Raw genomic sequence first — 13,135 nt, forward strand, 5'->3', positions numbered from 1 at the left:
GAATTATAAAAAATAAGATAATAAAGCAAATTAAGTCACGGTATAGTATGTTGCAGTATCATCGTATATTATGTCCAGAAAGTCATAAAAAGTTATAGTACAGTATGTCGAAAAAATTCATAAAAAAAGTCATAGTAAAGTTTGACGAAAAAAGTCATACTGTAGTATGTCGATAAAAATCTAAGTATAGTCTGTAAATAACTCATATTTTAGTATTTAAAAACTAAAAGTAAAAATAAGTCATATGATACTTTGTCGGAAAATGTCATAAAAAGTCAAGGAATAGTATTCAAAAAAATAATATGTTGAAAAAAATCATAAGAAATGTCATATTATACTATGTTGAAAAAAGTGAAAAATACGTTATAATATATTATGTCGAAAAAAAGCAAATAAAGTCACAGTATAGTAGGTTGATGAAAAAAAAGTAAATGTGTAGTATGTCAAAAAAGTCAGTTTATTATGTCTAAAAAGTCATAAAAAAGTAATAGTATATGTCCTAGAAGTCATAACAAGTAATATTTTATTATGTCAAAAAATGTCATAGCAAAGTCATAATAAAGTCAGAAAAAAGCAAATAAAGTCACAGTATAGTATGTTTATTAAAAAATGTCATAGTATATCCAAAAAGGCCTAGTATTGTACATTGAAAAAAGTTTTTAAAAAAGTCGTGGTATAGTATTTTCTGAAAAAAAGAAAGAAGAAAGTCGAAAAAAGTCATAAAAAAGTCATACTAAACTATGTAAAAAAAGTAAAAAAAATAAATATAAAATTCACATGACTACGTTTATAGACATAGTAAAGTACGTCCCAAGCATCATAAAAAAGTCATAGTATGTCGAAAAACCTCATACTATAGTATGTCAAAAAAAAAGTCTTGAAAAAGTCATAGTATAGTGTGTTGAAAAAAGTAAAAATAAGGTAATTGTATAGTATGTTGTAAAAGGTAATATAATACTATGTCGAAAAAAGCCAAAAAAAGTCATACTGCAGTATGTTGAGGAAAGTAATAGTATTTTATGTCAATTAAGTCATAGTATAGTATATCCAAAGAAGTCATAGTATAGACGCAAAGAGTCCTTAATAGTCAAAGTATATAATGTCAAAAAGACATAAAAGTCATAATAAAGTCGTTTTTTTCATAAAAAATCATAAAAGGTCATAGTATAGTACATCAAAAAAGTCATAAAATATTATTTCCTAAAAAAGCCAGGTAATATGTCAAAAAGGGCATTAAAAGCCCTATTATAGTAGGTCTTATATAATTATATTATAAAATAATATATTTCATTATAAGTAATTGTTCAGTATGTCATGAAATGTCATTGTATATTTTGTAAAAAAAAGTTATAGTATAGTATGTCATAAAAACTATATAGTATGTCATTAAAAAGTCATAGTAAAGTACTTCATAAAATGTCACAGAATAGTATAGTATGTTGAAAAAAGTTAAAAAAATCAAAGTATAGTATATCAAAAAAGGTATAAAATAGTCATAGTATAGAATGACAAAACAAGTTATAGTATAATATGTCATAAAAAAAGCCATAGTATAGTATGTCGAAATAAATTTGAAAAAAGTAATAGATTAGTTTGTCAAAAATAGTTATTAAAAGTCATACTATGTCAAAAAAAGTCATAAAAAAGTCATGATATAGTATGCAGAAAAAAGTAGTAAAAGTCATGATATAGTATGCAGAAAAAAGTAGTAAAAGCCATATCATACTATGTTGAAAAAAGTCATTAAAAAGTAAAATGATAGTTTGTCAAGAAATGTCATAATATAGTATTACTATAGTATGGTATAATATAAAGTCATAGAACAGTATGTTGTAAAAGTGTATAGGATGTCGGAAAAAAGTCATTGTAAACCATGTTGAAAAAAATGTTAAATTAAACTACGTAGAAAAGTCGAATAACTAACAGTATAATACCTTCAATAAAAAAACATCAGCTAAAAGTGGAAAAAAAATATTTATTTTAAACATCAGCTAAAAGTGAAAAAAAAGAAATAAATAAGTCATGTCAAGTTGTTGATAAAAAAAAGTCATACAAAAATCATAGTATAGTATAAATAAAAAGTCATTATAGTTTGCCAAAAAGAGTCATAAAAAATTAAAAGGACAATTTGTCAAAAAGCCATGCTATAGTATGTCGAAAAAAGTCATTATATAGCATGTCGAAAAAAGTCATAATATAGCATGTCCAAAAAAGTCATAAAAACTTATAGTATATTATGTTGCAAAAAAGCTATAAATAGTCATGGTCTAGTATGTCAAAAAATATTATAGAATTTAGTCATGTAATACAAAGCAGGAAAACAGTAACAGTATAATACCTTCATTAAAAAACATCAGCGAAAAGTGAAAAAAAAGTAATAAATAAGTCAAAGTACAGCATGTTAAAAAAAGTTCAGCAAAAAGTAATGACTTTTTTATGACTCAGAAAAAGTCATAAAAAAAGTCATAGAATAGAAGGTAGAAAAAAGTCATAGTAATGTATGTCAAATAAAAGTAATAAAAAGGTCATTTTATAGTACGTCGAAAAAGTCATAAAAAACGTGTATTATAGTATGTAGCAAATACTCATTGTATAGTATGTTTAAAAATCATAGTATACTATTTCGGAAAAATTAAAACAGGTCATATTATACTTTGTCGAAAAGAGTAAGAAACAAGTCATAGTATGTTGAAAAAGTCCCACAAAAAATCATAGTACGGTATGTTGAAAAAGTCATTAAAAAGTCAAAAGAAAAAATCTCAAGTCAGTATAGTATGTTGAAAAAAGTCACAACAATTCATAGTATAGTATGTCAAAAAAGTCACAACAATTCATAGTATAGTATGTCAAAAAAATCATAAAATTAAAAAGATTTAGAAAGAAAGACAAATCGAAAAAAGTCGAAAAAAGTCAGTATAGTATTTAAAAAAATGTCATAGTATAGAATGTTAAAATAGTCATAAATGTATAGTAGGTAAGTATGTTGATGAAAGTCATAAAAAAAATAGTTTAGTTTGTAGAAGAAAGTCATAAAAGTCCTATCATACTCAAATTAGTTTGTTGAAAAAGTCAAAGTATAGTATGTCGAAAAAATCTAAGAAAAAGTAATTATAGTATGTCAAAAAAGTCGTAAAATAGTAATATTATAGTATGTCGAAAAAATCTAAGAAAAAGTAATTATAGTATGTCGAAAAAAGTCGTACAAAAGTTATGGTATAGCTTTTCCAAACATTTTATTGTATAATATATTCATAAAAACTTCATTGTATTCTACAGTATGTCAAAAAAATGTTATAGTATTGTATGACATACAATGTCAAAGTATAGCATGTCATGACAAAGTCATAGTATGGTATGTCACAATGTCATGACTAAGATTACCCCCTAGCCAACAAGTCATGCTGCAGTGTAAATCCATGTCTGTCTGGTTCTTACATGTCAACATACTGACATTCTGCACTTTGTTCATTAAAATAAGATGGAATTGAATGTCCTCACCAGCACTGGCACTGAGATGTTGTGCAGTGTAGACAAGGATGCCATCAGGTGATAAAGGCTGGAACTGCAGCTGCAAAACAGTCCTGTGTCTAGTACTCAGAGGTGGGAATGACATCCATGAAGACCGGTTACTGCTGAAGAATGGATCACTGATGGCCACAGCTGAACAGGCAAAACAATACAGCAATAATTGAATAGTGAAGGTCTTGTCTTATGAAATAAATAAAAAGAAACATATAATTATACAGTTAGGATTCAGTGATGCAACCTTTTTCGCAGTAGAGTCCCGCAGTCCCCAAGGGGCACTGGCAGGTATATCCATTCGGAAGAGGGATGCAGGTGGAGGCGTGGGCACACAGAGGAGGGGGGCTGTGCTCGACATCACACACAGACACGGTCTCAGAACAGAGTGCTCCCTTCCATCCAAATGGGCACTGGCAACTGCAGATGCACACAGTCAGACACTGTGAGAAGCTTGTAAACACTGTCAATACCTTTTGCTTTACTTGCACTGTGTAACTGATTTTCTATAGGGCATTGATGTCTAGTCACAATAGATATGGGAATATACACATGACATAAAGATGTTGGGTGCATTCAATTCAACTACAAAGTCTTCATATGTTATTCATGAGTGGGGTAGTTAAACATAATCAGAACACAAATCCAATATTGCTTATCTTCACTTACTAGACAGATGAGCCGGAGTCCACACATGCCCCTCCGTTTCTGCAGTGAACATGAACACAAGGGGTGACTCCACACTGACCCACGCTGCGCCCAAACGCAGGATGTCCTGAAGGCTGTCCCAGCACTTGGAACTTTCTGTCTCTTCTTGTACGAAACTGCACATCAAATATGCACCCTTTGGAATGAACAAACACAAGGACTTCATGTCAGTGGGGTATCTTTCATTTCTCTGATGGGGAATTGTCAAAGGGAAACACAGCAGTCTTTATTTTCCTTGTATGAACATTAATGGTGCGCAGACTAAAATGTGATTAATCTGAGTTGAGTTTCCATTTCAAATAAGGCAAATAAAAAACAAAAATGAAACCACAGGGTTTTATATCAATTATGCATACTGAAATCTGTCGTTATTAGATGTCAACTTTTGAATTTGATGGAATATAATCAGTTCACATCAAAGATGTCCCCCTCATCCTGCATCTGCCGCATCATATTTGCTTTTTGCTTTCATAATGCAATTTTACCAAGACAATATTTGCTTTGGCCTGTACCTGCAGAGCACAGGGCCCTCTATAAATATAAGGCCTGAGCACAAGCCATGTAGTCACATGCAGACTCCTGTCTCTCTGCTGCATTAGTCATTGGCATAAACAGGATGCAGGGGAAATGTCATGCTCATTCATGAATATTCATGGCATGATGCTGTCTTCTTGGCGGACTCAAGTGATGGTTGCTGTGCTGCAAACATAGGCTGTCGAAAAGCCAAGCAGATTCACAAGGAAGATTATATTTATTCATTTATTTATTTTTGTTTTAGCTGCATTCACCCACTCTTGTAACAGAACCAAGAAACCAGAGGTAGCATTAATACTTGTCAGAAAAGAGACCTTGAAATGTGTGGTAAATTTAGTTCCAGATTCTTATTTTCTACTAACTTCCTAGTCTTTTAGCAGGTCTGATGAAATCAGTTAAAGAATAGATGTGTTTTATTTTGTAAAAGACAAGTTTGACAAACACAAACCAGCCCGTTTCTTGTTATTTGATCAACAGCTCAAATTGAGTAACTGTTTTTTTCCCCCAGCAGCCACAGTACCTCCTCTGCCACCTTTCCACAGGGGAGTGTGGATCTGTTGATAACTGGGAGTGAAGTGCATTATCAGTTTGTTCACTGCAAGCCATCACGATTAGGGCTTGAGGAAGGTCACACAGATCTGATTAGACGCTCATGAGTTCTCATTACATCCTGAGCAAAAAGGTTATGGTACCACCAGTGTCGCCTGACTCAGGTAGTGCTCACCAGTAAAGGGGAGTATGTCAGTCTGATACAGCATGGGCAAACTGATGCTTTACCATAGCTGATTTGATTTTGGAAGGTTTATTTGGCAAGCAGAGAAATGAATAATGCAATGATGAATAAGCAAACACACAAAACCGCTCCAGTTCTTAAATATTAAAAGCTCTTGTTCACCTCAAATGGATCTGCCATGACATTTTATAATAACAAGCTTCATCTAGCGGAGAGACTAGAGCTCTATATGGTTATGATGATATTCATAGCTATTGTCTTCATTACGGTTATGGCAATTTTGCTCCAAAGCTCCGCACATTAGCGGGCACAATGAATGCTCTCCAGAATACATTCCTACACAGGGTCACCTGAGAGAAAGCATAAATGATGTTGATGATGACAAATATGATTTGTATGGCACCCTTGTTCAAGTGACTTATCAGCGGCAGAATGGATTAGCACACGATGCAAAAACTGTACAGGGTTGTGAGGTGATTAAAGGGTGCAGATAGAATCAACCTCAGAGCTCTGTTCTGGCCTGAATACAACATTCTGCCTTTTTCATTACACACCTTCCCCACTGCTTACAAAGAGACAGAGATCCTGGGAGAAACTCCAAGCCCCAGTGCTATAACTCCAGACAGCAATGTTGGGTTGTAATAAAGTTGTAGCAGCCTTACCATGAAAGCCATGACGGAACCTGGATCCAAGTGGCAGCAGTTCAGGAGTGTACTCATTATATCCACCAACAAAGAGCTGGTTGAAAACATTGAGGCCAAACAGTGGTCCTGGAGTGGATCCTGTTCTGTTACGTTGTCCGTCAACCTGAGAAAAACAGCTAAATGTCAGTACTCAAGCTCGAGTCTTACTAGGTATAGGCTACAGCATAGAGCATCATTTAATTAATTGAGTTATTCAGCTTTTTTTTGCCACAGTAGCTACCAAACTCCCATGCTATTGAACAGACAGACCTTGCTGACTCGATAGAATCTTGTTGTTGCCACACATATTTTAGCCAAACTTAATTGATGCAAACATCCTTTTCATGATCTTGAACATGGTCTTTATCAGTTCAACTACTAGAGTTAATTTTCCTTCTGAAATTGTTTAATTTTGAACGATGTTTAGAAGTCTGAAGAGCTCAAATTTTTTTACGAGCTCTTCTCTTTCGAGCTGAGTATTAGGTCAGTTATTTTTTTTCGGTATTTAAAAAAAAAAATGGCTGGATCCAGATACAAATCAGAAAAAGATAGAATACAACCATTCTTACACAAAATGTTGTTAAAGGAAAGAGATATTTCTTTCTTATCCCTTTGATTATTTGGTGATCCGCTAAGCTTTATCTTGGGACCTCCTTGAATGGTTCTGACCCCCAGGTTGGGAGACACTATTTTAAAAGAATGGTATTTGAAGCATTGAATTTAGTCTAGAGGCTTTTTGTTGCCCAACACCCAAGATGACACTTTTCTGAACATCAAATCACCTTCAGCCATCCTGTTTTCATGGACCTTCCAAATGTAACGGTGTGAATGTTGATCTGGTGGTTAAGTCGATCACTGACTATGATTGCTACACCTGATCCAAGGTTGAATTTATGCATGACTCTGCCATTTCGTAGTCCCAAAACGAGGAAGTCATCACCAGCATTTCCTGGAAAACACATCGTTTGTCATGAGCACAGTAGACACATATATACACGCTAACACTGCATCTATAACATCTATAACATCATTGTTTTAATAGGTCTGCCTCTCTGCTCAGCTGTTTAATTCCCATGTAATCTCTTCAAACAGAATTGGCTAAAATGCAAACTCAGAAACCCACTGGCTTCTGACAGTGATTTCAATTTTTCTTGTTTTAAAATTAGCTTGTAAATTGGCTACTTGTGAAACAATCTGGTCATACTCTAGTCTCTAGTCTTGCATCTAAAGTTGCTTATTGGACTGTAAACAATGAGCAGCAGACGGAAAAGGAAGTGTTGGCCCAGATATCTGGTGTCTACACCGGATCCCCAACAATATAGCCCCGTGCCCCCACAGGCTTATCTGTCGTCACACACGTAACAGATGGGTTCAGTAATTGAATTCCATGTAACTTGATCACTGCCATCCAATAATAAAAGATCCACTTCAATTAACCTATGATCATGCAAATTGTTCGTATTTCATCTATTCTGATATTGTGCCTTTGAAACTGTACCCTTTTAAATAGTGCTGCTCTCTCTCCTGACAAGTGTTTCCTTATTCATAGTTCTATTGTTTTGTTTGCCTCCATCTCTATAAATTGTTCTCCTAAAAGAAAACAAGTCCAGAAGATCCACACGTTTGGTTTTCATTCTAATTCGTATTTGTTTCATAAAATATGCTGGTGACAATGACACGGCGGTTACCTGCTACCAAATCTGACCTTGCAGAAGGGAGATCCTAATTTAAAGTGATTGCACCTACACATCAAAGTCTGTTTAATACAATTAAGACTGATACTTTTGAGATACTCGGTTCACATGTTCCTTTTTATTCTATCAATGCCAACATGCTCTTTGAAAGTCAAGAACAATAACAGTTTAGCTAGATATCAATTAATTACTGGAATGCAAGAAGACTCATTATTATTGTCTCAAAATCTGCCAAGAAAGAAAATCCTTAGGGAATCCTCTTGATTAGAGGATCTCAGAGGAGAGTGGATTATCTATTAGGTAGCACATTACCATACACAGCGTGTGAAATCTCTCAAAACACTTCTTTTAAAATCCTTAATGAAGTTTGACACCTAAAATCCAACTAAGGAGACAACTCAAAGTAGTTTTCCTCTTTTCATTTGACCGTCAGAATGATTTTAAATTGCTGTGTGGGTGTCGAGATTGAGCTCACCTTGTCCTTTATGCCCAGCGAACAGCATCAGATTGTCTTTCACAGCAGATGAATTATTGGCAAGTGTGAACTTCAGCTTGAACTCATAGTAGAAACTGAGGCTCGGGATGGAGGAATAAGCCACGAAGGAAGTGTAACCAAACGCATCACTTCCACTGAATCTTGCACGAGTTATATTGATGGCTGCAAAACAAACACATAACATAACATATTTATTTCATATTTGTGTTAAAATAGCGTTAGCTGGTGTATGTAGGGTTCTGTGTCTGTGTGGTTTGAATTGAACAAGTCTGTTTCATTATCTCCCATACAGGTTGCCAAAAGATGGCACTATTGCTACACATTACAAGTCAGGGGTTAGTAAAATATTTTACTTTCTGAATGCTATTAGATGATGACCTGTTTTCAAACACTATCACCTGTTCAGTCCTTTTCTATTTTCATTAGTAGCTGTTTAGGAAGGGTTCTGGCAAGCACGCATTGCTTCATACGCAATGTTCACAAGGGTGGTACAATATTCCCAGTGATATTCAATTACAATCTCAAGTTTACTTATTCAGAATGCATGGTTGATTCAATAATGCTCTCCTGTATTCCATCTCAGCGCACCCATCTACTCGATTTTACACTGGGGACTCAATGTAAATTTCCCCACGCTCGTTCCAAATTACATGCTGCTGTGTTTTTTTGTTTACACAGCAGTGAGCATTCAAACAAAAAAACTGCTCTTCTTCAACGCATATTCTTCTGCAGCCTCAGGCGATGGCTAAGAGGGGTTCAGAGCTCCCCTCTGCAACTGCCCTCAGCTCTGTTTGGCTGCTAAATTATTAATAAAGCTGGAAATGCTTCTGCTATCATCTCTAGTCTGGTAGAGCTGTATTTGCCTATTGTTTCCCGGAGTGAAATGTAACGGCTGCATCTAGCTGCAGTGGGAGTTTGAATTGATCATACACATGATCATCTTTATATCTTGTAATAACAACTGAGCTCAGACAAGAAGCAAACATGTCAGCCATTAATACAAAATTAAATGACCTTGAGTGTGTTTATAGGAAGCTATTTACTCTGTTCATGGACGAATTACCCTTGAGCATACTGTACAAATGAATTAAGTGTCTGAAGTGATCTATACTGATATCTGCAAATTGTAGATGACCAGGAATGAAAACAAATGATGTTATTATAAATGAGATATGTAACTATACTGTTAGTCAGTAATTGTTTTATATTAAATAACATTTGATTTCAGAATTTCTTATCAAGATTTTTTTTTAAACTTAATTTGAGTGCCTATTAATATCTGCATCATATTACTAATGTACAAGCGATGCACATAATATCATAAACCACCAACAGATACTGTAAGACTTTATAGTTCCATATTTTAGAATTTATCTGCAAACAGGTTTAATCTCATACAGTAACTATATGCCTGTGAAAAGGTTTACTTACTATGTGTTACCTTTGGTGACCTAAACAGCATTCATTCAAATTCACAAAGGTCTATAATCACTCTTGTTATGTCAGAGTGATTGTAATAGTGAATTACAAAGTAAATCTTTAGGTTTCTGTTCCTCATTCTACTCATTCAACTATCACACAGAATGCCACTAGCATGCATCCATCTATGGATTATAACGCCATACTAATAATACATTTCAAATAATATCACGTCGCATTTCCACTTTGCTAGGTATTTGTGTAATGTGGAGCAAACCAATAGGAGCTGCAGAAGAAAAACTGCATGTCATTCAGACCCAGATTGTGAAATGCATTCTGAAAACAATTTATATATATGATGTGCATCTTTGCTGCCACTGAGCAGCTGACAACAACTCTCCTGAGTTAGACATACTGTTTACAGAATTACAGACTTTTAAAGCTCAGCAAAATGCAAGGTTAACAGAAACTTCTCTAAATCAATACTTTACTGAATACTGATGCTGAATAGAACTGCTCAGAGTTTAATTACAAATGCTTAAACCATTGAAAATGGATTGTATGAATAGCATTAAAAAATATGATGTACTCAAAAAAGATTTCAATAAATTATCTGTTTTTTTCTGTTTATTTTAAGACTGTGTTAAACCAAGGTTAGTATTATTATTCTTCCAACATGTTCTCTTGCTTTGTGCACTCGCACCTGTCACTAACGCATCCTCCCTTAACTTGAAACATTTTCAAAATGATCAATCACAATTATTCATTGTCATTAATTGCAAAGAAAGTTCATATAAGACATATACACTATGGTTGGAGATACAAGATGTGGTAGTACTGTTCTAGAAAATTTCACCTGGCACATTTTCTTCTATGTTTTTGTCTCTATTGATTATAAACATGAATCTTTAAAAAGGGTATATGTACTTTTTATACAAAGGTAAACCATTACAACTTCAAAGTGAAGTAATTTTAAATATCCATTAATGTTTCATGAGCTCAAGTTTTTGGGCATTTTATCATTAAAAGCACTTCCTAGTCTTCTCTTTCCAGCTAGTTCATAGACCAACCTTATATCTACTAAACTGCACATGGGAACTACACTAAACATCTTGTATTTTCTCTTTCATGTTTACTTCTGGACAAACAACTTTAGAATTTTCTCAAATAAAAGACAACTACCATGCTATTACTGACAGCATTAAGCTAAGGGTACCACATGAGGAAAAGTGCACCAAGTAGCGTACAAAAAAGCCCAGAGTCATGGCACCTTAGGAGTGATCAGTTTTGACCCTGATCTTATCTGATGTTATCAGGATTAAATCCAAATGTCAGCCATATACTTAGTTTGACACCGGAATGTTTGATTACTCTGTTTGGGATGTGAGTGCAGAGAATCTGTGAGGGCAAAACTCAGCGATTTATATGCCAAGCACCCTGCTGCTCCAACAGTCAATGTAGTCAGGCAAAACCCTTTGTTGCTTTGAACCACAATCTGTGAAGCTTCTCTTTCTTATTGTATTTCTGTTTGCAATCACAGAATAGAGACTTAAACGGCTCTTGGATGACTTTCCCATAACTCAATACCTGCTTGGTCATCCTGAACTATTAGCTTTATGTGATTGCCTTATTTAAAGTTTAAGTAAAAAAAACAACAATTAACTAGAGTCTACAGCCTGGCTGGCAGCTCTGTGAAGCTGCAGTGCTTTGAGCTAAATGTCAGCATTCTAGCATAGTCACAATGACAATGCTAACATGCTCCTGTGTACATTTTTTAGCATCGTATTTTAGCATGTTAGCATGTTAATATTTTTTAATTAACAGTAAATACATATGGGAATGTCCGGGTTGCAAGTATTTGATGATGAACCAAAGTATTTGACAATACGAAACATTTTGGCCTGTTAATGGCGCAAGAGAAAAAGACAGGGATCACCAAAGTTACTATGAATTTGGTGATCCCCTGGCTTTTCTGAATTTCATGGATATCTATCTTATAGTTCCTCAGATATTTCAGTCTGACAAGAGTGGTGGACCAACCCTCTGACATTGCTGTCAGTAGAGCCATGCTGCGTGTGAGGCTAAATACAGCATCATTTTACAGTCAAATACAACACAAGTTGTCCAGTATGCCATTAATGTATTCTGTAAATCAGTTGTTCCAGTTGTCCTGGAACAACTGCAATTATATTTTCAAGATTTTGTATTATGGTCCGTCTTTGTCTTTCAATACAGCGTATAACACAGTATATACATAGTGCCCGTAGCTGATATGTGTTTGTGTTTCCATTGTGAGATAATTCCAAGACTATTGTCAACTGATCTGACCTAGAGTTATACAATTAACAGTTCAGAAAGTTTCATTAGTATTGGTTAGCCAGTTAAATCACAATTGTATTGTTGGGGAGTTGTGTGACAGAAATAGGAAGTTATTTCCTAGCATATTGTGTTATAAGCTAGCCTATGATGGAATGGAAAAAAACAATAACAATAGCCTCATACAGGCAGAAGTAACAGCAAGCTAACGTAATGACATTCTGGTAATGTGAGAACACATCAATACCTTGCTGTACAGCAGAAGCCTGAGATCTTTAGTGAAAAGTTCATTAGAAAAGTTGCTCTGAGCCACACTGCTGAAATTGTTGGGAAATAAGATCTTATGAACTAAAAAAAAGTCTTTTGAAATATTCAGTAAAGCAGCCATGAGTTTTGCCTTGATTATCTCACTCTATTGCTGGAGGAAGACATTTCTGCCTTTTCAGCATAATTTAGTTTCATTTATCCCTTTACTTAACAAGAGGCTCTCATTTTACCAACTGCTCAGGGCTCTCATTCACCAACTGTTTTTAGATCAGCATCCTGATAAAGCTGCTAAATCTACGCTACCCCTCTATCTGTGTAGAGCTGTTCTTTGTAACACTTACGTTCGTCACACAGTAGACCTTGTCTTCCGTAGGGGCAGAGACACACGGCCTCCAATGGAGACTTTGGGATGCATGTGGCTCCATGACCACAGGGGTTGTGCTCACAAGCATTGAACTGGCACAGCCGGCCGGTGTAAAGTGGGGGGCACTCACAGAACCAGTCCTCAGCATCACTAAACAAGTAGACATAGAGTGAGAGATCATTAGGCCAGAGGTGAAAATGGACCATGACATTGCAGCATGTCCAGATGCTTTACAAGCTCACACAGAGGCCAACAAAACAGGGAGATAATGACAAAACACCCTGTGCTGCATGAAAGATTTGAAAAGACGCTGAGAGTAAATGTGCCCAGCCTGATGGAATACATATGATATACGAGATCTGCTGAAACACAAGCATTTGAGGGAACATGATAGTGGTAGCT

General features: G+C 34.9%; 1 protein-coding gene across 1 annotated transcript in view; it reads right to left on the reverse strand.

The window, feature by feature from the left end:
* Positions 1-13,135, reverse strand: part of eys (eyes shut homolog) — a 139,444-nt gene that overhangs the window by 3,507 nt on the left and 122,802 nt on the right. The window contains exons 43-49 of the mRNA XM_054600062.1: positions 12,711-12,883; positions 8,347-8,529; positions 6,960-7,126; positions 6,157-6,301; positions 4,189-4,363; positions 3,767-3,939; positions 3,499-3,660 (exon numbers count right to left, since the gene is read on the reverse strand). Of these exons, the coding sequence (XP_054456037.1) occupies positions 3,499-3,660; positions 3,767-3,939; positions 4,189-4,363; positions 6,157-6,301; positions 6,960-7,126; positions 8,347-8,529; positions 12,711-12,883 (1,178 nt within the window). The remainder of the gene's footprint in view (positions 1-3,498; positions 3,661-3,766; positions 3,940-4,188; positions 4,364-6,156; positions 6,302-6,959; positions 7,127-8,346; positions 8,530-12,710; positions 12,884-13,135) is intronic.

The sequence above is a fragment of the Anoplopoma fimbria genome, chromosome 6 (assembly GCF_027596085.1).
Source record: "Anoplopoma fimbria isolate UVic2021 breed Golden Eagle Sablefish chromosome 6, Afim_UVic_2022, whole genome shotgun sequence".
Lineage (NCBI taxonomy): Eukaryota > Metazoa > Chordata > Actinopteri > Perciformes > Anoplopomatidae > Anoplopoma > Anoplopoma fimbria.